The sequence below is a fragment of the Amphiprion ocellaris genome, chromosome 22 (assembly GCF_022539595.1).
Source record: "Amphiprion ocellaris isolate individual 3 ecotype Okinawa chromosome 22, ASM2253959v1, whole genome shotgun sequence".
In the NCBI taxonomy this organism is placed as follows: Eukaryota; Metazoa; Chordata; class Actinopteri; family Pomacentridae; genus Amphiprion; species Amphiprion ocellaris.
The window spans coordinates 15,536,059-15,562,532 of record NC_072787.1 but is presented as its reverse complement, the minus strand read 5'-3'; the positions used below and the strand labels follow the sequence as shown (position 1 = coordinate 15,562,532).

The window sequence follows — 26,474 nt, the reverse complement described above, 5'->3', positions numbered from 1 at the left end:
AAATTCATATCTAAAAGCCAAATTACGCTCAAAATGGATTAGTGAAACACATGCAAAAAAAACATATTCTAAACATTGAATATTTAGGCCCCAAAGGTAAAAAAACAACAACAAAAAGCGTGTTGATAACTTGCAAATTGTGCAATGGTATTAGGTCAGTAAATCTGAATCTTCTTGGTGTTGAGGATGACAATAAAGAGGAGAACACAAAGCTGAGATTACTCACTTGTGACCTCCACCTGTGTGTCCAGGTGTGTTTCCTGCCTGGTGACCAGGTGACGGGCGGAGCATCTGTAGGCTCCAGAGTCTCTGGCTGTCAGGTTGCTTAGCAACAGGATCAAAGAGTTGGAGAACTCCCCCAGCGTGAGCTGCTGATTATTCAAGGCGGGTCTATGGGTTTGAGCTTCCTCTGTGTCATACACTTGTTGCCATGACAACGCTGTGTACAGGTACTTATTGGCTAAACAGGTGAGATGGAGGTCTCCGCCCTCTCTGGCCTCCTCCTGCTGGTTTACACTGAAGCCTCCCGGGACGTCTGAGGGAAACACAGAGGACACAAAAAGATGGATTAACAGGAAAGAAGAGGTGAGGAGGGAAAGGGAGCCTGAACAAAATACAGCCCTTCACTGATCTCCTGTTTGAGATAAATCAGCCGTCTCAGTTTCAAGTCTGGATCCTGAAACCAGGAGAGCTGATTCCACCAGCCTCCATTTCTGTAACCTTTGATGACAATGTTGAATGGCTATTGTGGGTAAAAGCAGCTAGTGGAATACAGTGAAAAGGCTTTTTTATTTACTTTAGCCATTTGAAACTTCCCGTGGAAACGGCTTGAGAGTTTCCTGATGGCAGATAGTGTTTATCTTTCCCGAACACCCCAAGGCCTCCCGAAATAAAGTGGACCTGCCAGTCCAAGGAAGTGCGCTGCACGGGGAAGTGGAACGATAAGAGCTCCAGGTTCCTGTTTCGCTCTTGCTCACACATACTAACAGCTCAACGTAGCCTGACACGCAGACACAGACGTGTACACACTCAAGAAAGTTTAACCTGTATGACTTGTGACAAATCTAATTTCACAATGTACACAAAACTGGAGTTTACGGCTTGTACGTGATGCACGTACACTAGTTTGTCCTGCCAAGCATTTCAACCTATGAGTCACTCCACATGCATCAAGACACTTGAATGATTTTAGTTCACCTGATGTGTCACACAACACTCAGTTTGTTTCATATTTATGTGCACAAAGTTCTGCTCAGTTTCACTTCAGTTCTTGTAGTGCAATACTGTTATTTGAAGAACTATACAATATATAATTAGGCATCACTGAAAACACTTTTCTAGTCAATATTGACATAGAATGCCAAATACCTGAAAGGAAATTCAAGTTTAAATGTGAACAGCTGTTTTTCTTCAATATAAAACTAACAAAGCAGCAATAGTATTGTAACAGAAATAGTTTGCAACTTCACTCCGGCTGCTATTTTAGAGCACTGCTGCTTTGTATGTCTTTAAATCTCCTATTTCATAATGGTTAAATGACCTTAAAGATTCAATACATTCGTAAAATATTCTTCTGCAACAAAGACAGATCATTTTTCCATACTTGTCCCAGTCATCTCTGCTACCTTTCACAGTTGATTTTTTTCTGGTTGAATAAGATGTCTTCCTTTTCTTTATTTCTTCACCTTATATTTGAACTTTTACTACCTTTCTGACATATATATATGATGTGTATATATATATATATATATATATATATATATATATATATATATATATATATATATATATATATATATATATATATATACATATATATATATATATACACACACACCAATATATATATATTGGTGTAGATATTACGTACAGTTTTGGGACATTTTATTTATTTTTTTAACCAGTCAGCATGCAAATACTAGTACTGCTAACACTATAACAAAAATCTGCAATATAACAGTTAGAACAGTTAAAAAGTTATTTACCATGTTGCATACCATAATATAGTTTGTCTTTCATATGACAGCAAATATCTGTAAAATAACTATATTTTCTTGCTGATTTAAATAAAATGTTTAAAAAAATTAATTTTGTGGTCAGACATTGCAAAAGACCAAATAATTATTGATCGAAAATTTAGATTTTTGATGTGGACTAATGCCTTTTTTCCTGTGATTTTAATAGATATTATCTGTAATTCAATAAACCGGAGAGATAGATAGATAGCCATTGCACAGATATAATCATTTTCTCCTTTGAAATAGCAGTAAATTGTTTTCTTTTAAAGTAAAAAAGATTTCTTTTATTTATTTATTTATTTATTTATTTTTTACAGTGTAGTTGATGCTTTGAACTCACACTTAGAAAGTATCAAGCAGATCAGCTGATACAGACCTATAGTCATGCTTAGGATGGTGTAATAAAGTGAGAAGAGCAAGCGGATGACAGAAAGGAAACTTAAAGTAGTTATTTTAAGTAGGATGACTCCGTGAAATTACATCAGGATGGGGTGGAGTGTGGCAAGGAAACTTACTGTAATTTGCTGCTTAAAAAAAGCAAGTAAGAAAGCCCCTCTCCCGATGACGGCTGTTGTCTGGAGTCACCTGTGATGTAGAAGTGGATGTCGAGCTGGTCTGAGCCTGCACAGTTGGAGGCGATGCAGCGATACACTCCAGACACAAAGGCCTCTGCTACAGTCAGGACCCCCACCGTCTACGGAGAGCAAACATCCGCATGAACAAACCGGCACTTAGCACATTATGAAAAACACACATTCATACGGCACAGGCTCATTACCTCTGCCACTGATGGCAGGAATCATATTTTCCATGGACCCACTGAGCGGACAATAGGGGCTGCTGAGCCAGACCTCCTGCCCACTTCCAGCTTAGTAGGGCAGGTCAATGCTCAAACTGTGCTGAAGTATTAATATCAGAGAGCATCTGTGAGTGTGTGTGGGAGACGTAAGTTTGCTCTTACTTCAGTGAGATGATCCAATGAGTCAACCGACAACATTTTCCTTCAAATTTAGTAAAGGAAACTGTCAGAAAAATAGTTTCTTCAGAGGGCTGTCTGATTCAAAGCACCATTCTCACTTTAACAACATCTGTACACTGTAAAAACAAACGTTATTTTTACAGTAAAATTCCAGCAGCTGCGGTCACCAGGATGCTACTGTAAATTTATGGTAAAACATTTTCTACATTTATGGGAAAGAAATGTATCGATATTGTTGATTTTAGGGTTAAAAACGTGCTTCATTCCATATTTTATTGTAAAAAAAAAAAGTTTCAACCTTTAAAAATTTCCATGAAAATACAATATTAAATAAAGTTTGTGTAATTTACTATAAATTTACAGCATCTTTCCATTATCAGTACAACAGTTAGTGTATTTAACATTAAATATATGTAGTTTTAGCAAAAATTGCAGTTAAAGCGCTCATAAATATTAAAGCATATGTCTGTTATTAACACAAAAGTACATCAATTTGACCGATAACAAGCTGTATCTTTTACATGCAATAAATGTAGAAATCGTCATTTTACTTGTTATAAATACTGCAGCACGTTTCCATTATCAGCACAACAGTATGTACATTTAACTGGGAAAAACTATATTCTTTTCGATAATTGAATGCAAAAATTACAGTATTGTTATACATATTACGGAATTTTTACATTGAAAACTGTGCAGGAGTCGGGAAATGTGCTTTTTCAGGAGAAAAAAAATATCTAAAAATACACAATTTTCTCCTGATTAACATATTTAAGGTGATTCAGTTTTATATAAACTTCATCAAACTGTTTTAAAGTTTACAGATTTTTACTGTAAAATGTACAAACATTTTTTACAGTGTATTTAGTGGAAGCTTCTTCATATGCGTTACGTGGTTCATTAACGAGATAATGATTAATTTGGTTTGGTGGCAGGTAATAGCATAAAATTAAATCTGCAACTTATGATTATTTTAATTATCTATTATTCTGCAGATCATTTTCACTCTCAGTTTCATTCATCATTTGGTCTACAAAACATCAGAAATAAATGAGAAATGCTCATAATGGTTTTCCAAATCCCAAAGCAGCCTCTTCTAATTCGTTGTTTTGTCTGATCGACAGCCTAGAACACAGAATAGTAAATGTTTTGTACTGTGTCAGATTCTTATATTTGAGTGTTTTTTGCACAGGAACTGCTTAAATGTGGATCGTTGGGTTCTCTGTTTTAAATTTGTGTGGTCTTAGAGTCAGAAAAGCCTTTGAATTTGACGTGGAGTATAGAGTTGCGGTACTCAGCAACAACAACAGACAGTAAAAGAATAAATATACAAATCTAAATCTGAGAAATTCTAAATAAAAAATGCTGTAAGTATAAGAAGCACCGTGTAGAAGTACCTAAGTGTAAACGAAGTACTGTGTAAAAAAAAAAGACATAAATTTGCTTAACCAGGGTAATAAATTAGAGTACAAGTTAAATCACAACATTGCACATTGTTATTATGTTATTATGCGATTATTTTAACAGCTATGAAATGACATATGTTGTAGTTTTCGCTGTATAAATAAGAGTGAATTGAATTAAATGAGGGTTAACATGGAGTAATCTATAAAATAACTACTTAAAGAACCTATTTTTGCTGAAGTTCTTTGAAATCATTTCTAAAGGAGACATTTTTGAAGTTTCTTTGATTCACCGTTGTGGATTCTCTTGCTAAAAGGTTCTTTGTATGACTAAAAATGGTTATTTTATGGCATCAATGAAAAGAACCATTGTTTGATTCCAGTTTGCACCTTTATTTTTCTGAGACTACATTAAAGTTTCCTTGATGTTCTGTGTTATGAGGGTTGTAAATGGGATTCAAACTAAGCTGATAAATGCTTTTTTCCGGGGGGACAATTTAAATATTGTGAGTTTACTCAAATCAGGGTGATTTCTGTGTGCTTTTAACTTTATTTCCTCCACTAGAGTCACTGAAAATCCAATTCCTACCAATCCCAGCCGCTTTGTCAGTCACGTTATGCATTTCTGTGATTTTCCTACCTTCTTTTTCCCCTGAAGCACTTCTTGTCTGTGAGTAACACTCAGGATGTGGTTGTGTGTCGACATCGGGAGGAGGCTCTCCGTCACTGGACTCCACAGCGAGGAGGACGTCGGACACACACACCTTAAAGAAGGAAGAGGAAGAAGAGGAGGATGAGGAGGATGAGGAGGATGAGGAGGAGGACTCAGCTGTGTTGACACAAGTTATTTTGCCTCCACGTGTGAGAGCGAGTGTGTTTTTCTCAGCTGTGCTCAGCAGGAGGAAGACCAGAAGACCAGAGAAACGCCTTGATGGTCGCTGCTTGATGTTTCACTGTGATTCACATTATCATCATCATCATCGCCAACATATTTTTATCAATAGAATCATGTCCTCTTTCCCTGTCCTGCAAGCTGACAATAGTGAATCTTTGGAGTGCTATGTAATGCTGGATTGTTCATCTATGTAGGATGCAGAGGTGGTATTGTCATTCTGTCGATTAGTTTCCTTCCATTCTTAACAAATCATCCCACATTTCCAGGACAGGAGTTCCGGTCCCTCAGTGACTCTCACAAGTCTGAATCCATAGATTACACACCGGCAGAGCTGTGGGAACTGGAGCTTATGCAAGATGCTTTGTGGTTATTTACACACGTCTCTTCATTGTGAAAAACTCTGAAATCATACAAAAGCTGGGGAGGGGCCTTAAAACCAGACAATTTAATCAGTAAGTTTCAGAGATGAGTGAAAAGCCTGACAGAGGAGTAAAATCTGCAATCTGTGTGATCTACTTCTCAGCATCTCATATAAAAGCTCTGTATAAAAGATGATCATGAAAATTTTCAGAGAACAATTAATTCACAGAATTTTATTGTGCAAACAGACTAATATTTCAAGATGACAGTGTCTTTGGTGTTGAAATCTTCACGTTTGCACATTAAGGCTAAATTAAGCAGAGGGCTCCAGCCTCTCTATTTGTTCTCCGAACTTTTCTGTCCTCTAAACTGACAAGTATCTGTTTTAGCTGCATTTTTTTTGCAGCAGAGATGTGCAACAAAGCCTTATTCTACTAGATCAGAAAAGTTTTTTTTAAGTTAATAATTAATGTTAATTGATAATTTTCATTTGTTTTTGTAACCAAAAGCTCAAGCAATCCTATCTTAATGAATTTATGCTTTTAAAACCAGCTTATTTAACAAATAAATTCCCTTACAAAACAATTGTCACCTCTCAAGCTGAATGGGGAAAACCACCCAGTCTGTGAACACAACACCTCTGGTTCCAGAAGTTAGAAAATCTTATTCAAAATGAGGATTAATTGGTGTGTAGATAATTGAAGGATGGATAGTAACTAAAGCTGTGACCTTGAACTGAGCCTTTCTTAACTGTGCATCGTAAGGTTTGCTTCAAATATTTAGACACAGACAACAATTTTTTTACATTTTGTTTTTTTTTGGAAAACACTCCGATATGCAAATGTTTGCAGGCTAAATGTAATGGCTTCATGTCCAATTTGCAAGTAGAGGGGTTTAGGTCAGGCATATCTGCAATGACAGCAGGGCAGAGACATTTTGACAGCAGAGATTATTGGTAGAAAGATGTAACGACATGAGAAGAGAGCTTTTGTGAATATGGAAAAGCAAGTTACCCTATGACAACAATACTTGTGCTGTCTGGCTTGTAGTTGTTTTCTGCGCAGAGTAAAGTCGAGATTCAGTTTAAATTTGTTCCAAATCACAGAGGATGTGTCAGCTGCTCTACTGGATGCAGATTTTGCCTTGAAAATGAAAAAGATAACATGAAACCGACATTAAATTACATAAAAACTGAAGATAGTAGAAACTTCAGCTCTTTTTGAGTGTTGAATATTCAAAAATATGAACCTGGGAAAACTGACAGGTGACCTCATGTGTTTCCTGCGTAAATATGTATCAGCAAGCAGCCAGTTAGTTTAGCTGGTTGCCTGGCAACCGCACAGACAACAGAGTTTGCTACTGGACAACATATAGTTAATTTGTTTTATAAGATTTAAAAATGTCATTAATGCTTCAATTTGGTATGTTAGAAGCCTTTTTTGATAAGTTCATTATTTCAGGATTGTGTAGCTCCATATTTGACATGAAGTATTGATGTTTTCGTCTACCTAAAATTGCTGTAAGAAAGTAAATATCCCTCCTTTTCTTTTTCTTTCTTTCTGTCTGCCTGCCTGTCTGTCTGTCTGTCTGTCATAAAAGGAACAGCTCCATCAAATTCCTGGACCAATCTATATATTGTATATCATGTACACTTCTGTTCAAAAGTTTTCCATGAAAACTCACACTTTTATTCATGTGCTAACATAATTACACAAGGGTTTTCTAATCATCAATTAGCCTTTCAACACCATTAGCTAACACAATGTAGCATTAGAACACAGGAGTGATGGTTGCTGGAAATGTTCCTCTGTACCTCTATGGAGATATTCCATTAAAAATCATCCGTTTCCAGCTAGATTAGTCATTTACCACATTAACAATCTCTAGATTGTATTTCTGATTAATTTAATGTTATATTTTTGAAAAAAATGCTTTTCTTTCAAATATAAGGACATATCTAAGTGACCCCAAAGTTCTGAACGGTACTGTACCTGTTACTATTTTTATTCCAGCAACATTACCATCCACCCATCACATGTGTTAGTGTGTCAGTAACCCTGTATTTATTGTTAACAACTGCATTTACTTCTAACACTAAGCTTTGGTTAACTTTTCAACATGCACATGCACTTTTCAACCTGTTCTCCTTAAATTCCTTAAATTAAATCTATCTATCTATGGAATGCACCTTCATTATTTAGACATCATCCTCCCTGTAAACCATCATTTCCAGTCTGTACATTGATCCTCTGCCTGTTTACTGATGTGTCGGTGCGTCTGTCCGCTGCCTGTCTCTGTCTGTATCCTTGTCGTCATCCTTCTCTGTCTGTCCCGAGCTCCTCCCTGACTTCGGTTCCTCTCTGCTCCCTGATTACTCTTCCTCTTGGCATCGAGATAGTGTGCGACGGCACAACCGACCCACCCTGTGCATGACACTATGGGCCTGACGCACACATACGCACATGCCGGGCAAATGCACGCATGCACATACCCACAACCACCACCCATCCAGGCACAGATTGCACCAGCTAGCACTCCCACGCTCCCCAGGAAAAGCCTTCTCACTCAAAATTGCCATCACACACACACACACACAGATACAAATTAGTTGGATGGATATGTGGACATAAAGGCAGTTAGACAGAAAATGACCCGTATACATGCATCCACAGACGTACCACATTCACACAGTATGTGCCTGCCAACAGGGTGAGCAGCAGCCGCCTGGAAATTTGAATGAACTGTTCCAAGTTGTGTATCAGTGGGGGTCATCCCCTGCCTTTTCTTCCTGTCCTGTTCTGCTGCCTAAAATATACTTTTACCGCTGTCCCTGTCTGTTCCTGTCTCAACCCCAAAATAACCACAGAGCATATGAACCAATACACAAATATAAGCAAAGTTTAATGCAAAAAAAACAAAACAAAACAAAAAAAAATAACAAAAAAAAACAACACAAACAACTGATATAACATTTCAATACATCATACAGATTTGGCAAATATTGTCATTTGTCATATGTAAGTTAGTTGTATAAAATTATTAAATATTAGATTCATATATTACTCATAGAACATCTGTATACAAGGAATGGATCACATTGGCAGACACCCGTAAAATGGGACACACACACACACACACAAACATGCTCCTGCATTAACACACATGGTCACACATGGACTTTGCTCAAACACTTACTGCACTCGCTCTCTTAAAATGGCTTGTAGTATCACACATACGCTTAGGTTTTAATTAACTTCCAATACAAAGACAACAGGGCTGTTATACTGACATCATATGACACACAAAGAAGACATTTTGACGTGGGATGACAGTGGACAACACAGGATAGTCTCTGGTCTTCACAGACTTCCTACATGGTAGGCGTCCGCTGACCGTCAGTCTTTTAATAGAGAACTGAAGGCATCCCATAGTGAACAACACAAAGCTTGTCCTCTCTCCTGTTTCGCCCGTCCAAGGTAAGCACATTTGACCTTCTACCCGTGGCTAAAAATCGGAACAGAAACTCACAGCTTTTGTGGATGTCAGAATCAGATCAGGGCTTGGGACAAGCATGGTTCATGCACCCATTATAGTACCACTCTAGGACACAAAAAACAAGCAAAGCAGCTCCAGAAATGTGGCTGGTGGACGGATGGAATTGCACTTCTTCTGGCTCAAAATGTCTGTGAAATGTAAAAAGCGTAAAACTACAGGACATCCTGGTGTCGGGGAGGGCTTGCATGGGGAAAATGAAGGAAATAAATAAATAATCAGTAAAGCAGGTGTCCTTATATCCTTAGTGTTGTGGCGTATTTATCTCCTGGTTTCCTCCTGGTCCTCACTGCTCAGCAGTGGTCCAAGTCTCTTTTCTCACTTTTTCCAGGTTAACAAGCATCAGGATCATCACTTGGGGTCAATGTTAATGTCACTGAGGGTTCTGGCTGCTGTGGAGGGGCACTGATGAGTGTGTGGAGGGGAGGTGGGCTCCAGGGTGGGAGGCGATGGGGAGCTGTTCTTCTGCAGAGGTGGAGGATGCTGGGTTGGGGTGGAGGGCAGAGCTGGTGAGGGAAGGGGGTTGGAGAGGTATGTGTGGGGGGCAGCAGAGTTGGGGGAAGGGGTGTGGGGGTGCTCTCAAGAATAGATCAAGCTCTTGAGGAAGCGGACTGTGCCACGTTTGAAGACGAAGGGACAATCACGCCGCTGGGAAGCGTCTCGCGTCGGAGAGGAAGCCAAACAACGAGAGGAAAAGCTCTCTGATTTTCGCACAGGAAGCCCACTGCGCCTCCTGCCCGGGCCAGATAAGAGCGCTGAGGTTCCCAGGGCCAGACCCAGGAGTGGACCCAGGACCCAGGCACGAGGCCCCCATCAGCCTGGCCCAGCCTGGTCCACTGTCCCTGGGCCTCCTCCAGCACGCCGTCAGGCTCGTGGTGCAGCAGGGCTGCAAAGAACAAGGGCCTAGTGAGGATCCAACCAATACTACCAGTCTGAAGGAACAGTACAGATATGAAGTGGAACCAGAACAGAGCTTTACAAAGGACCATAACTCAGCCAGTTAAGAGGCCAAATGTAATCTGCTAGGACATTACTGTGCAACTACATTTTACTCACTTTGCCTTCACAGCCTGTAGACATCTAACTGCTGTGTATATTGTTAGCTAATGTACTGCCGTGTGAAAAATAATGGCTTTTATGTTGCATTTTTTTCTTTAATGCCTCATTGTTTCTGTAATTAATGAGGCTGCAATACATTTCCAATTGACTTCCATATCAAGGGAATAACAATCAGTTAAAATCTAAATGTCAAGCATGAATTTATCAAAATGACCGTGAAATAAATTGGCTTTGGCACAGTTCCTTTCATGTGCAGATTGCATGTGACATCTGACTGTGAAACAAGACAGGGATACTCTCATACATACATACGTACTTTTGCACCATAATACATTACAAATATGAAAAAAAAGATCTTCTAGGTAAGCGTTTACATTTCTGCAGGATAAAGAGTTTACGCCACTCAACCCTGATTTAGTACTTTAGCACTGCCGGCTGGTTTAGAAGTATTTTCATGTACATTAAGTGGATTGGTTTTGGCAGAGGTGGACGGACCAAACCTCAGTAGAGGCACGCTGGCATGGCGCCACGTGAGAGTGCCAGGGTTAAGGGTCGAGTACACCGATGATGTCAGTGCGTCTCAGAGGGGGAATAGAGCGTGGGCGGCTGCTGTGGTGCTCTCAGGTAATACTTAACCTTTCTGACTCGTTCATAAGGAACACAATAAGTGTGAGACCTCCGAGAGCAGCTCAATCAGTGTTTCTGCCAAGTGCCTGCTCCAGCGCTCGTGTGTGTTTGACTTGACTCAGTGACGGTCTCTCGGCGTTGATGGGTTGGGCCATTTCTCATGAGAACTTTGTATATACAGTGTGTGTCAGATATAAGAGAAAGCATCACAGGACGCGGTGTGCAATCACAATAATAAACAGGCCTCTCACCCTGCGTCCTGGAGCGGAAATTCATTAAATCATAGCGTTTGATTTGGAAACCAACAAATCGTGACTGAGAGCACGGAACTGGCCTCTATTGAAGTGTGTGTTTTTTTTCTCTGTCCTTTCAAGTCTGAGATACACCGTGTACTGTGTCTGTGAATGCGCGTGCAAGCACACACACACACACTCTCTAACACACACACACACACACGCACACACACGATACATATTCACATGCACTTAAACAAACATATGGAAAAGGACACATGGACAGTAAGAAAACAAAAATATGAAGAAAGAGTTGCACAAGCAAACAAACATATAAACACAGGTATGATGAATCACACACACACACACACACATGCTTATGTGGGTGCATGCACACAAACAAACACACACATTTTCACACATTCCCGCACATGAAAGGCCCCCAAAGGCATCTGTTCTGGTTACAAGAAGGAAGCGCTGTCTGAACACACGCTGAAATAGACAAAACATGTCTCGTTTGTCAGAATCGCACACACACCAATGAGTAACATAAAACAAACATCATTATTTGTGCTGTATGTGTGTGTAACATTACAGCATCAATGTTATTTTTAGCCTTTAAGGCAACATGTGAATCTACTACACTGTTCAGTTTAGCTGCTTGTGCATATTGCAGTTTACTAAGTTAGAATATATTGAGAAGATTTAAAAGTCTGTTGTGTCAGATTGGAGCTCAGTATGGCTCTTGATTGTGCTTTTGGTATATTATGCGTATAATAGAGAAGAAAATATCTATAATAGGGCTTGTTATGGCAGCTGATAGTGTCTGAGGGGAAAAATTAATATGAATTTGCTGAGAAGTCTGCACGCAAAACTGCTTCTGGTCTTCTGCTACTTACAGGCCTTTGGGCGGACAGGGATGCCAGAGCCACTGGATGTGTGGAGGAGGGACTCCGTGGGATGTGCAGTGCAGAGCTTGTCTGCTGCCTCGCGGGACAGATCCGGGGTCCTGCAACGACACCGCTTTCTCCCCTATCTGAGGACTCACTGTGAAGCACAAGCGGAAATATGCAAAAACGGTTTAACCAATGTTGAGGCAGACAGTCACAGAAATGTAGAATTATCCCGTCTTTTCTCACCATTGACCGCAAGTGTAAGAGTGAGATTCTGGTAGAGTCCATGTTCCTGGATTCGTACTAGCATAGTGTACTTCCCAGCATCCTCCTCTGCGACATCCCGGATAATCAAGGAATTCCCTTCCATGTGGTATCTGGAGCATTGCTCTGCAGCCACCATGCCGTCCTTCAACCTGTCAGGACAAAATAATAATAATAATAACAAAAAAAACCTCTGAGCAGAGTCCTAAAAAGGACAGGCAGAAGTGTGTGTGGTTGTCATTATAAATTACTTTGAATTATTAAATTATTTTGTCAGATTCCATGAAGTGCATTCTTGCTAACAGAACCACCAACGCCTTTCCAGGGAAATGAGGACGGATGCCAGAGTTAAAATACATCTGCAAGCTTGATTTAGTTAAGTTTTAGAAAGGAAGGCGAGGCTTTGATCCCAGTGATGTTTTACAAGAAAAGGAAGTGAACACTAAAAAGGGAACTCAAGGAACTCAAGACACTTTGGTGATCTCTTACCAGATGACTTCAGGGGCAGGAAACGCTTTTAGCTTGGGGGAGATTTTGTAAGATTTCTGTCCTGATTGTACCACGACCACAGATCCATTCCTTGGCTTCAGACGGATAAATGGACGATCTGAAATTAAAGAGACGCATTCATGTGAGATTCAAAAAGCAGATGTAAAAGTTTGATAATTGTTGCAACACTGTTGATTCACTACACAGGGATTCAAAGTTTGAGATGAAAAATGTGACGGTGAAACAGACAGAAAATATGAAACTTAACAAAAATCTAAGGAAGCTTATCTGCAATGAGTGATATGAACATATGACTGTGACTGCATCATCTAAATGTCAGGAGATATTAGGAGAATTTACTCACCATAGACGACGACAGTGACTTTCTGCTGTTTGCTTTGATCACCGCTGGTGACGCGACATGTGTAGAGGCCTCGGTCTGAGCGGTGAAGCTTCGGGATGGTTAGAATACTGTAGAACAACATGTGTGTTTGGTGTCTCAGGAGCCGTTTGGATGTGGAGCCGGCGTTGTTACTCTGAAGATTGAGAAGGAAGAAGAGCCACAGGATTAACACTGAAGGTTCATCTGCATGTCCTCAGAATTTATTTTTGAAAATCCAAGACTGCTAATGTCTGTGGCCCTCGATGCAGCATGCAGCCCCTTATTAATGTAACAACACATTCTTTTTGGACAGTGGTAGAGGAAGTATTAGGATCCTTTACTTAAGTTAAGTAAAAGCACAGGAATATTGTCAGCAAAATATAATTGAAGTATTAATATCATATTATTATTGATATATTATTAAACATGAAACCATTACACTGGTAGTACTGAAGCATCGGTGTGTCAGCAGCATATTTTTGCTGCAGGTGGAACTAGTTTGGAGACCATTATATTGAAATACTTTAAATAATGTTTTCTATTCAAGGTGCTAATTAAATGGATTAATGTGAAAGGAAAGAAGAAAAAAGAAACTTCTGATTTACAAATCTGTTTTCAGGTCTTGAACTTAAACTCAAGCCTTTGATTTTTGGTGAGATACTGGATAATTTGGTTCTATTTACTAAAATGAAACCATATTAGAAGTCTGGAGGGGCAAAGCTCTATTTAGCGGAGCTGCTAGCATCTTACAGACATCTGACATTTGACCCCGACTACACACTGATTTTTGTAAATGATCAGAGGCCAAAAAGGTTGGAAAGCACTAATTTAACCTTCAACAATGTGTGATATTTTAAAAGCCTGTTACGTTTTCCTTTGTGCAAAAATCTTCTTTTTAAAACTAACTAGTAAAAAAGGTGTAAAATAAATGTAAAAGTGCAAAATTTCTCTCTGAAATGTAGTAAAATGGAAATATAAAGTACCATAAAAGGGAAATACTCATGTAAGTGCAAGTACTTCAAACTTGTGTTTAAGCACAGTTTATGGTTTAGTTCATATTTTTCACTTCATCAATGTTGTCACCATTTTAAATAAGACACACTTCATAAATGTTTTGAAAGATGTAGCTATGTCCATTAAATAACTAAAGTTCCTTTTGCCTTGTGACAAAGATTATTATTAAATAGATAATGGTATAGATTCTCTGACTTCTTTATTATATGGAAGGAAAGCAGCCAAACTATGCATTAAAAGGGCTTTCTGATGGATTTCTTACCAATAGTTTACTACCAATCAATAAATGTTTGTAAATTTGTCATAAATCAAGATTACAACCACCTTCTAGATGCACTTCAGTGTTGTTTTAATTCATAGACTGCAAATATAGAGGAGGGGATTTAACTTTTATCATCAGTAGAGAAGAGATGAGAGATTGCTTTACTTATACTGTACACTATTTTGTGTGTTTTCTTTGAGTGTTTTGAAAAGTAGACATCTTTCACTCAGTTACCTCTGCTTAGGTAGAAGATCAATAAAATAACATATTTGTCAGTGGCATTTCAGCATCACCAGCCTAACATCTCAGATCACAGTGGGTGAAGAGGTGTACTGTTCCCCTCAGACAGCCGAATGTAGCTGATGAATACACTCCTGCTCAGTCGCTATCAAAGGTCGTTTGTCATCTAAACCCGTGCTTCTCTGGTCTCCACAGACTTTAATGCAGGCCTGACCTTTCCAGGGTAGTCCCAGGTGATGTTGACTCTGGTGTTTAACTCAGCGGTGGCAGTGCAGTTCAAGACCAGCCTCTCTCCCTTCAGGGCCTGCATTGGTCCACTGGTGTTCAGGTACACCTCTGTGATGTTACTCACTGGGAGAAGCAGGAGAAAAACAAAGGAACTTATAAGTCAGAGATGACCACTGAAACACATAGATGTTTATGTGTGATGCTGCAGAGACAACATGCTAACCTGGTCTGTGCACAAAGTAAATACGTGACTTGTGTTTGACCCCGTCGATGACCGTTTGGCAGAAGAAGAGGCCGATGTAGAAGAAAGTGGGAGTTCGGATTGTGAAGCCTCGCTTGCTGCTCCATAAAATGTTCCTCCGGTCTGGACTCAGGCTGTAGCTAGGGAACTGTGGGAGAAGCAAGGAGGAGAAAACACCCGTCACATGTTTCACTGCACCGCAACCTGATTCACAGATTCGTCACACTTCACCACATCACATTGAGCAAATCTGAAATCTCATGTACAAGTGAAAAGATTAGGGAACAACTGAATCACGGCTGAAGAAAAGGTCACTGACTAATTTTAATATTCATTTCTCCACCAAGGAATGTGGTGGAGTTATGTGACGATCGGCGTACATTTGTCTGTTAATCTATCTGTTAGCAATGTGACTGAACAACGGACAAAGGGATTTGAATGAAATTTTCAGGGAAGGTCAGAAATGACACAAGGACCAAGTGATTAGATTTTGGCAGGAATGCAGCTTATAGTCTGGATCCATGGATTTGTTAAAAATGTATCATTGCGAGATAGCGGCATGGTGTCACTGTAACTATGAGAACAAGTGAATGCTACGTCAGCTGCCTGCCGACAATTTACATGATTGTGATCCTGCTACAAATCCACCGCTGAGGACTTATCAGGACTTATCCGTCGGGAATCATGGAAGTGACTGAGCAGCCTTGGTGGAGTACTGCGCTCTCTGAGTGCTTTTCTTGTTAATCATGAAATACTGCAAAATAAGGAAGGAATTTGGTGATACTTTGTGATGCAACATCTGGTAAAAAAAAAAAAAAAAAAAAAAAGTATAATTGACAGGAGGAAATATTTGTATTTGTCATTTAAAGAAAACAAATCCTAATATATATCCACCCACTACCCAAACCATGACTAAATATGAAGAGTCCAGCACTGTTTTTAAGTCAAATTAAGTCAGAGCTCAAGCAATATATTCAATTTATTTCCATCTGCTGATGAACAGTTACTAATGGGCATCAAGAGGTCAAGAATGACACCATGAGTTCAAGTCTAATCAAAAGTCTAATTTTGGACATTTCACTCTCAAAATGGTGTTACAATGTTATACATAACTAAGACAAATACAATCCATTCAATGTGCAAGAATAATGGAAATTAGTTATCTTGTCTTTTGGTGCTTCTGAATTTTGAGACTTAAATGTTGCTGCATGTGCAATTTGGGGATTCTCTTGTAAATGAGTCATTGCATCTAAAGCAGCTTAAGTTTAGATTCAAAATGCATTTTTGAAGATAAATCCCAGCTCAAGTGATTCAACTGTTCCTTTTCAGACGGAGGTCACTTCAGTTTTGAGGTGAAATGATAGTCAAGGGCTTAAGGCAAATTCCACGTTGGTGCAAATGCTGTCCAGAGTGATTTATTTGCAGAATAAAATCTCCTCTCAGCTTTGCTTTGAAGCCAGCCATAGATAAAGAAACACATGCAAACATCTTCAAAACCATGCAACGTGTTACAGAATGTGCATCAGCAGACTTAGTTTTGTTGAACGTGAGCAAAACTGTGTTCACTTAATTGCATTCACTTTGCAGATCCAGTTAGGGTGACCAGATCTCAATAAACCAATCGTGGGACAAAGAGCATATTTGTGTGGGACAATGTGTGACACCTTACCAAAGCTGAGAGGAGGGTCTCCCATGTACTGTGTCGCTTCACGTCGTATTCCCCACCGTGTGAAACGGAAAACGAACTCTGGCAAACTTCACAGAAAACTCTCTGAGAATCACCTTGCACTGGCTTCACCCAGTGATATGTAGTTTCCCAGTCTTTGTTGAAGCTGCATCTCCTCTTCTTTGCTGTACTTTCCATTATCTCCGCCAAAATCCATAGTTTAGTGTTTGTGTCTGCTTTGCGGTGTGTCGCGACCGGTCGCGACTGGCACAATTTACGGCAACTGACAACAAGGTGCGGCAGCAAGACACTGACAGGTTAATCTGGTCGTGATCGCACATCTGCGCTGTTTGACTAACATAGAAAAAAGCCAGATAAAAAACAAAACTCCTAGCATCTGTCCTTTAGAGTTTTAACTTTTGAAAATTATAGCTGCCAATCAAAATGCGGGACAGCGTCTCAATGACGTGGAAAAAGGGATGAAAATGCTGTGCAGTTCCGCACAAAGCGGGACACTTGGTCACCCTAGATCCAGTTCAGGCTACACTGAGATATTCACACAACCTTTTGGGAATCTGTGCAGTTTTTGGCCACATGAAAGCCTTCAGAAGCCTGACTGTGTTCTCACCGTGTTGGTTTTATAATTCCTGGCTGTCATGGCCTCTTGTGTAATTGTATAACCTTGTTGTTTTCTTGGAGGCCGCTACAAGGAAATGTTTACTAGAATTTCTATGACACAGTGGAAGCCTCCCACCCTCTCTCAGGGGAACAGGTAGACCCCCCTCCACCCCCATCACACACACACTTTCCCCAACTGCTGCACCCCCAGTGTGAACTGGCTGATATCCCCCCTCCCAGAGTGAGGTGACCCTCGGAGACGCCACTGAGCTCTTCCTCCTCCCCTCGCAGTCAAAGTAGATACTTCCCCCCTTCTTCTAAATCCTGGACTTGCTGACGCCCCGTCTGAGCACCCTCAGTGCCCTCGGTGCCCCTCTTACCCTCATCCTCTAACCCTACATGGAGCTGAGGCAAAGGTGGAGGCGATAGTGGAGGTGGAGGGAAAAAGGGGAGGAGTCAGGATATAAGACTCCAGTCCATCTCCTTGCATCCTGTTACTACAGGATATAGACATTTTGACTGGTACCCCATGTCAACCCTGTCATCTCAGACCTCCGGGACCTCCCAGCCACTTTCACGGCTGGAACAGGAGAGCAGAGGCTCCTGGGTATTGTTCCTGCTGAGAAGGGTCACATTAGAGACCCAGGCAAAGTGCAAAGTCCTTCCAGGAAAAAAACACTCTAGAGACTGTGACAGCGAGTGGATTCCTGGTCCAGACCGGCCAGCGCAGGGGAACAGGAGGGAGATGAAGGAAGAGGAGGAGAGCTATTTTTAGAATAATTACCTTAGTGGTTCCAGGCATTTGTGAGGAGATGGAGGAAGGACGAAAACACGTGTGTGTATTTGTGGATAAGACATGCAGGGCCCGGTTAGTCCAATTCTTTGCGCTTCCTGCATCCCAAATCCTGGCAATTTCAAGTTCCTAGATGTTTTTCTTGTTCTTTTGTTTATTTAGCCACGAGAGCAGCATCTAGTTCAGACTGAGACATCTCAATAACTGTTTTCTAGATTGGGAATACATTTTGAAGAGATATTCATGTTCCCGGAGGTTGAATCCGACTGACCTTCAGGAGCTACTGACTACTTTACATCTAGCACTACCAGGGTCATATTTGTGATTTTGAATTAAATGCTAAACAATTAATGGATGAATTAACATGAAATTTGGCTCATGTTCTCCTCAGAAGAAAATTGAACTACTATGATGATCCTGTGACTTTTTATCCAGTGCCATCATCAGGTCACATCAAAGTTATCCAGTACGTTGGTTTAAGACTAAACACTTAAGAAACTTAAAATTAATTTCATCTGCACTGATAAGCAAATGTTAGCAAGTTAACAAAATAAAGGCAGTGAAAAAGGTAGACTTAACTGCAAACTGTTTGCCTGTTTGAATGGTCAGTTTGAGCATATTAGATATAGCAATTATTATACTGTGCAGCCTCACAGAGTTATTCTGTGTAAGGAGACTCATGTAACACATTAAAGTCAATTTACTAATAAGGATGAGTACTATTTAGCCTCTGAAAACAATTATATCACACCTTCTTTGGCTCTTGAAGGTATTAATATAATAGTATTAGTTTGAAAGCTGTACATTATTTTTTTTAAAAGGTATTGAATAACCAAAAGCTATTCAGGTACCTGGAAAGAGAGGGTCAGACAAAGACGTCTTTCAGTTGCTTGATAGAAAGTGCAGATTAAGATGCTTTAACTTTAATAAATTGCTCAGAAATCTCTGCTGAGGTTTCATTGTGTCTTTATGTTTTGTGCATTTGATATGCTGTGCATGCAAAAACAGAACAGATAAATGAGAAAAACTGGATTTTAAGCAGCACTTGCTTATTGTTTCTCAATCATATTGTCTAGGCCAGAGTCAATTTTGCACTCTATTGTAGATATAAGTTTCCTACAATGACGCACAAGCCACTGTATTAATGACCAGCACTGCTGATTAAAGAGAATGGACTGTACTTTGATCTGTTGGGGCCAACAGTAGCTACCTCTGCTTCCTCCACCAGGCTGGCCAGCTGTTTAAAGCATCAGTTGGGGGAAGTTGGCATCCATTATTCCTACTCCAAGAGGTGAAGGGCGAGATGTGGGAAGTGGTGCTGGCTGGGAGCCAACGGGGCACTCCAGACTCCACGTCCTGTCTCCAGAGGTAAAAACAGTGCCAGCAGCGGTCCTCGGAAAAAGTCAGTAAAGAACGTGGCACTGCTGGGGTTTTGTTAAGGACTTGAGCTGGCAGTGTTGTTTAACTAACAGGCAAAAAAACGTGTGTACAGTGACAGGTACTGATACAAACGCACACTTCAGACAGTGAGCAATATAAATGCCGCTTTTTGCACTTTGTAACTCTGTCCGCTCTCCCCCTCACTCAGCACTTAAGCACCAACACTCACGAACATATCCGCACACACTTTCACACATATCCGCAGACGGACACAAACAAACGGACACACACGCCACAGCGTAATGGCTGCCGAGATAAGAACAATGTGGCGAATGATCTGGACGGGGAGAAACAACTGGACTGTGCATTGTGTGCATATGGGTGGCCTGATGGAAAAAACTGGGACTATTAATGATGTGCACAGAACGTGAGTGGTGTGATGGAGCAGGAAAGGACGTGAGTGTGACGTGAGTGTGTGGATTCGTTTACAGCATGTGGAGATCTCTGCACATAAAACACAATTTCAAAGACATTCAAACTGTTATTCGTATTTCCAACACTGACCTTGACCAGTGTGGTGGTGATGTTGGGGTCGGTGACCCGGCAGGGGATGAGCAGCGGCTGCTTTTCCTTCATGTATAACACACCTGGGCTCATACCTGGATGTTCCACAAATGGCTGCTGGCTGTCTGAAACCCAAACACTGCGGTCAGGGACACGTATGGTGCAGATAATAAGCATGTACATTCAATGCATAAATGAAAACTCTATTCCTTACACATACAATGTGAAAAAAAGAGGAGTTTCAAAGACCAGTTCAATGAAATAACAGAAGACATCTCACCTGTTCATGTTATTGCAATTTCCTAAGCTACTACTTATGTATTATGAGTCAGTACCAAAGAAGTTGCTGCACCATTGCTGCTGTTCTATAACTTCATTGCTTTTAATGCAGCCTAAAAACTAAATGCAAGCTAGACAAGTGCATCATTTTTCCCCTTACATCTGCACTACAGTGAAAATCAAACTCCCCCATCCACAGTAGAAGCTAAGCCTTTAGCTGACTGAGAAAATGAAACATCAATTTATGTGAACTGAACCTTTAAAACCATGAACATTCTTAGAAATACAAAAAAAACAATCGCCTGCCTCTATACACAAACACACAAACCCAACGACACACATTCAAACACTTGCAAGTATCAATCTCAACAACAAACAAAAACAAACAGACACACACTCCTAAACATACACTATCCTCCACACCCATTCACTGAAAACCCATTCAGCAAATGACTGCCTGCAGTCAACAATAAACACAGATTGTTTAGAAGCAATCAAACGGTTCCTCTGTGCTTTCTCTTACTGTAATAGTTCTGTGCCATTCAAAGGTGTGGGTGTTGCTCACTGTATTGTTTGTTACCATAGGGTGTTATTCAAGGAAAGCAAATCTCTGAACATTCGAACAAAAGTACCCCAAGGACTAGTAGACTGAAGGCTTCCTTCTCTTGCTTTGATTCCTAATAGAGGACTCGGGGAGGGAGGCAACAAGGGAGGCAGCAGAGCTGCAGGCCAAGTCTGACGCTTAATGGACATGGTGACCTGAGCGATTGATGGCCCCCGACGGTCCTGTTGGCCAAACAGCAGCCTGCCCTGTAACCCTGGCCTCCAGCCCAGCTCGGTGCCTGACGGCTCAGACTGAGCAGGACGGGGAGGAGCAGACATCGAGCCTCCTCTGCCCCTGGATAGCACTGAACCAGCGGCCTTCATCTTATCCCTCTCAGCTCCTCACACACACACACACACACACACACACACACACTTCCCCACACCTCCCTGCCGCCACCTTGTAGAGACACAGCGACATCCCCTCCCAGCACACCCCCTTTGAGCCCTTCCCCTCCTCCCCCAAGCACAGGATGCTTCAAGCAAGGCTGAGCCGAGCAGATAAGGCTGATGCCCTGGGAAACTCTGCCCGGGCCTGAGCCTTTCAGCAGCTGGGCTATTCCTGGCCTCGAGGTAGCACGTAAACGAAAGTAAAAAAGGATTTATATATAGACAGCAGGGGAGGTAGGCCTGGGATGAGAAAGGAGAGGCAGGGGAGGAGGAGGGTGAAACTGTGCCAGAGACATCTAGAAGGATGTGCTGTTGGGACAAACAGTGTTTAGATATAATTGGTTCTCTGGCATTGGTCTGTATTTAGCACCCACCACATCCTGTTTAACCTGAGGATATGAACAATAAGCACAGCGGGGTGAAGGAGTGAGGGGCTTCACAGTGAGTGGGCCAGAGAGTAAAAGACAGCAGGAACAAAACCCAGTGTCACTTAGACCTCAGCAGCAGTGTCTTACCTGTAACATACACATAGATAGACGCCTGTTTCTGGGTTCTGTGTTGGTACCGGCAGCGGAACAGGCCGGTGTGTTGGGTCTGGCTGTGGTGGACTCTCAGACGGCTGCAGTACTGTTGGCTCGTCCTCCCACAGCGAGATTCGTCCACTTCCACCTGATCTCTGGCCAACCCTGCTGGGAACGCCCATGACAGCTGCCAGCGACCCCTGGTCAACAGTCACAGAACATTCAGTTTACATCACAGCAACGGCATCCCTTTATCTCATGATCGTTTCACCATATTGAGCTGTGTGGGTGGAAGGATGGAAGCTCTTCAGAGGTACAAAAATGCAAGGAGATGCACAAGAAAATGAGACTTCTTCTGATTTAGTTTCTTGTTTGATTTGGTTAGAATTTTTATGTGAAACTCGAAAGATTAAAAAAAAAGAAGGAAAAAACTGAAACTTCACTGCTCTCATGACTTTTTGTAATTTCCCTCAAAAAATAGTGGAAAGGAACTAATTAATTTTTATTATTAGCAGGTAAAAAAAAACAGAACTCATTTTTTCTGAAAAAAGAATGGAAAATAAGTGACTAACCACTATTAATACCAAGTATAACGTAATATTTAAAGATTAAAAGGAATAGTGGTCCATTTTTTCCAAGCGATGAGAAGAAAAAGCAGAGAAACCATTAAAAAGATTGACAGAAAGCTGTAATTTATAAGTTTAACTGGAACTTTTTAAACTGAATAAACTGCATTTACCAAAGGCCAAGTATCCCAACTGACAGTTTATTTTGATTGTAGTATCTTGATGGTAACTTTAACTACTTTTTTAATCATAAATTTTGAGATATTAAAGCTCAAACAGTGGTAGTGATTGCTCTTTTATTAAATCAACCTCTCTTTAAACATTGACATCTTAAAGTTTATAGAAAAATCATCACGAGAATCATCAAGAAGAAACAATGAAATCTAAATAAATTATCATTTGAGATGTTTGAGTTTTTGTAACAGCAACTGAGCTTGCAAAGTGATGTTCACAAATAATTCCAGTTTGCAGATGTAAATCAACCTTTGTAAACCCGTAAAATCAATCTGTATGCATAAAATTGCGCATGTGGAGAAAAATAAGTGCTCTTGTGGACACTCACAGATACAAAGCAGAAAACTATAGAATTTAGTTTTTCCACATGAATCTAACAGGACCACCACAAAGTCAGTCAACCAAATATCTTCTACACAAGTCGCATTTTCTCACATCTATTTATTTTACATGTTAGCAAATGTTGATTTACATGTAAAAAGGTTGGGATGATTTGTGAACATCACTTTACAGGCCCGAAAATGTCACTGACCCTAAAATGAAGCCAGCACATCAACCCATTCTGCTCAAACTGGGGTTTTCTGGCTCACATCTACCTGAAACTCACCTGCAGCTGATCAGCAGAGTCTGGTTGACATTCAGGACCAGATGCTGAGTTTTCACATCCAGGAGAGGGACGCTGAACTTCCCCTTCTGATCTTTATCTGCAGAGGTTGGAGAGAAGTGAGGATGGAAAGGACAAAAAGAGACTGATTGGGCTAAAAATGTGCAGCATGTAAGGATCTATTCATCAACATATGGACCTCTGCAGAAAGGTCAGAGGTCACAGTCAGCTTAGAAGAACTGGGATAATTTTGTATGGGAAAGTGGTGGAAATATCCTGGAACTTATGTTTGATTCAGGTGATTTGACAAACAGCTCAATCTCTATGTGTAGACGCCACTTTTAGAGGAAATCCTGGAAGACAAAACACTTAGCAGCCCTGAAATACTTCTGACACTTCCTTAAAGGAATGCCAATGACAATCCGGACCAAACCGGACCGACTGCAGAACCACACTTGGTGATTCCCACCTCCACAGCACGTCCTCCATCCAGGCCGCCGTATCTGTGACCCTCCTCACATCTCCTCGCTCGGACCACTCGACAACTCCAGTGGAAATGCGTAAGCAGTGTCCCTCTTGTTTATCAAATAAAGGCATTTCTCCACTTCATCGCTGAGGTTTATTAATGAGAGATAAAGATGGTTGTCTGTCCGCCCTTCCTTCCTCTCAACAACAGCGGAAACATCATTCAGGGAAGTCCGTCCTTCACTCTGACTGCTCCTCTCAGAGAGCACAACAAGCAGGTCAGCACACAACCACTCCGAGCGCTCTTAAATAACCGGTTAGGCAGTTAGCAAATTTATCACTTAAATCCATTATTACCTTTCATTGTCAGCATCATTGTTCCCAGTGGATGCCTCATTGAGCAGATCTAGTATTACTCACTGGGCTAGCACTTCCTTTACTATTTCCTTGGGTTTCACAGAGTGTGAGGAGGCAACAAACACACACATGGAAGGGAAGACGGACGGGAAGTCGAGAATCCCTGGGCCTTTTCAACAAGCTGCTTAAATGTCTCGTTGGCACCATTTTCCTGCTACTTCACTAAAGTTAAAGGGAAAGTTCAGGGTTTTTTTTGGGCTCAGAGCCTCACAATCCAAACTACAACAAAAGAAAAATGCCCATGATATGGAATTAGTGTGGCAGTTTTCAAAAAGGCCCATTACATGAGAAAATTTCTTTGAATTGATTCATCTAGAAATCTGAAACACGCACCAGAAACCTAAAAACATCTTAGGTGCCACAGTTAAAGGAGAGAAACACACAAACAAAAATGATATATAACAATGAATAAGTGTGCTTTTGTGACGTTTTTGTGCTAAAATTCAAATTACAACATCCAACGTCAAGAGCCTGAAGACGAAATCATTCTCCAGAATCAATCTACACGATCAGTTTTATGCAGTTTAATGTGATCATGTTACGAGTGAGTTACTATAGGCTTTATTTAAACTAATAATAATAATTAAAACATTTTAATATTGGGATATGTACAAAATCGGATCTATATGAGATGTACAATATGAAAAATATTTACAAATATGTAATGATGTATGTCTTTCTTAACATCCAATTATTCATGAATCATCATTATAACATTTTTTATTATTAATTTGGATTGACTGAAATTATTTGTAGGTTTTTTTTTTCTGCGACCACTGGGGAAAATTGTATGCACAAATTCAATCGTGTTTTCTGAAATCTTGCCGATTGTCAATTTGATTTTTAAGAAAAAAATCGTGTTTATTTTTTTCTTAACAGAAAACTATTTTATTTAATATCATGCGGTAAATTATAGAGTTCATGGCACACGCGAAATATGTGTTGGCAACACATATTAAAGACTTAAGAGTTACACCTAATAAAGGGACACTGTTAACTGATATAAACAAAAAATATCTCCCACATATCAAGTTCCCAACTTAGTGTTACTATTTGCGCTTAATTTGATTTTGCAGGGTAAAGAAACATCAGCTTTTCACCCCTTAAATTACTTTCAATAACATCCCAGAGCTCTGGAGCGCATGAAAGCAACCTGCCGACTGTTTTAGTAATAAGCACAGATTAACCCCGGTTCCTGCTCACTGGATATTTTCCTTCGCTTGGTCGTGACCCTTCGTTCATTTCTATCAGAACTTCCATTTGACAAACTCATCAGTCTCAGGAAATAACGCCCTGCGTGCGTCCATTCAGCAGGGGCCAAGCGCACAAGGAGCCGGACCACAGAGGTCCCCGTTATCCAAACAAGACTCCTGCTGCACTGCGCTTATCTCCCTAAACGCACACTGCGCCAATTGAAGTTTACAAACTGAGCGGCTTCAGACGCACAGTCAAGCTCATAACTGGGATGCCGCAACACAGACTGCCACAAAAGCAGGGAGTGTTGTGCCTTTATGTTTTGTGTATTTATTGTGGAAAAATTTTCCTTTTCAGAGGGGCTATATAACCCTCAATTTATGTGAAATAATAAACTAATAAATACTAAAAGTCGTGCGTAAAACGTCATTTTCGTTAAAAAGATTATCTCCAGTTTAAGACGTCTCACCTAAATTAACAAAAATTTGTTGCGCTATATAGTAACGAGTCTATAAAGAACATGTGTGCGCATGTGTGTGAGTAAACTCAGCACTAACAGAGAATCTTTACAGAAAAAAAGTCAACTCACCTTTTCCGAGAACACCATACAATCCACATAGTAGACAGATGAGAATAAAATTCATCATGTTTGGGGACTTCGATGCAGCGCGCGGCTTTCAAATATGAAACATGAAAGAAGATTTATTCCTGATGTGGCTTCTTTTCTCCCTCCAGAGCGGACCACAAACTCAGCGCGGCGCAGTGGACTGCTGCGCTCCGGGCTGATGGTCAGTGAGTGTGGACGCGCTGGTTTCCTGAGGTTGGCTGAGGGAGATCACGCAACAGGACACCACGCTTGAACTCCAGAGCAACTTTCCCCCATCCTTTTCGATAGTGGCGCGGATTTATACTGTTCCCACAGCACTGCCACCGGATAGCGAGCTTCCGTTACGTCCATGGACACACCCAAGACGCGTAAAAGCGGTCCCCTTTCCAGTGCCAGTGAGGTGATGGTGAGAAAACGTTGATATACCCAAAATA

At 40.7% G+C, this 26,474-nt stretch overlaps 1 protein-coding gene across 5 annotated transcripts in view; it reads right to left on the bottom strand.

Annotated features, from left to right (window-relative positions):
• The window catches only part of flt1 (fms related receptor tyrosine kinase 1), a 37,259-nt gene extending 10,934 nt beyond the window's left edge, over positions 1 to 26,325 (bottom strand). For 2 of the 5 annotated variants that reach the window (XM_055007035.1, XM_055007036.1), the window contains exons 1-13: positions 26,023 to 26,325; positions 23,361 to 23,457; positions 21,948 to 22,153; positions 20,161 to 20,285; positions 15,122 to 15,287; positions 14,885 to 15,021; positions 13,137 to 13,308; positions 12,773 to 12,890; positions 12,266 to 12,435; positions 12,026 to 12,173; positions 5,041 to 5,164; positions 2,604 to 2,712; positions 227 to 535 (exon numbers count right to left, since the gene is read on the bottom strand). In XM_055007035.1, the coding sequence (XP_054863010.1) occupies positions 227 to 535; positions 2,604 to 2,712; positions 5,041 to 5,164; positions 12,026 to 12,173; positions 12,266 to 12,435; positions 12,773 to 12,890; positions 13,137 to 13,308; positions 14,885 to 15,021; positions 15,122 to 15,287; positions 20,161 to 20,285; positions 21,948 to 22,153; positions 23,361 to 23,457; positions 26,023 to 26,080 (1,939 nt within the window). In that variant the 5' untranslated portion in view covers positions 26,081 to 26,325. Of the gene's footprint in view, positions 1 to 226; positions 536 to 2,603; positions 2,713 to 5,040; positions 5,165 to 8,535; positions 10,094 to 12,025; positions 12,174 to 12,265; positions 12,436 to 12,772; positions 12,891 to 13,136; positions 13,309 to 14,884; positions 15,022 to 15,121; positions 15,288 to 16,808; positions 17,579 to 20,160; positions 20,286 to 21,947; positions 22,154 to 23,360; positions 23,458 to 26,022 lie in introns of those variants that run through there. The other 3 variants (XM_055007037.1, XM_023276124.3, XM_055007038.1) reach the window with 3 other exon arrangements.
• Between the last annotated feature and the right edge of the window lie 149 nt (positions 26,326 to 26,474).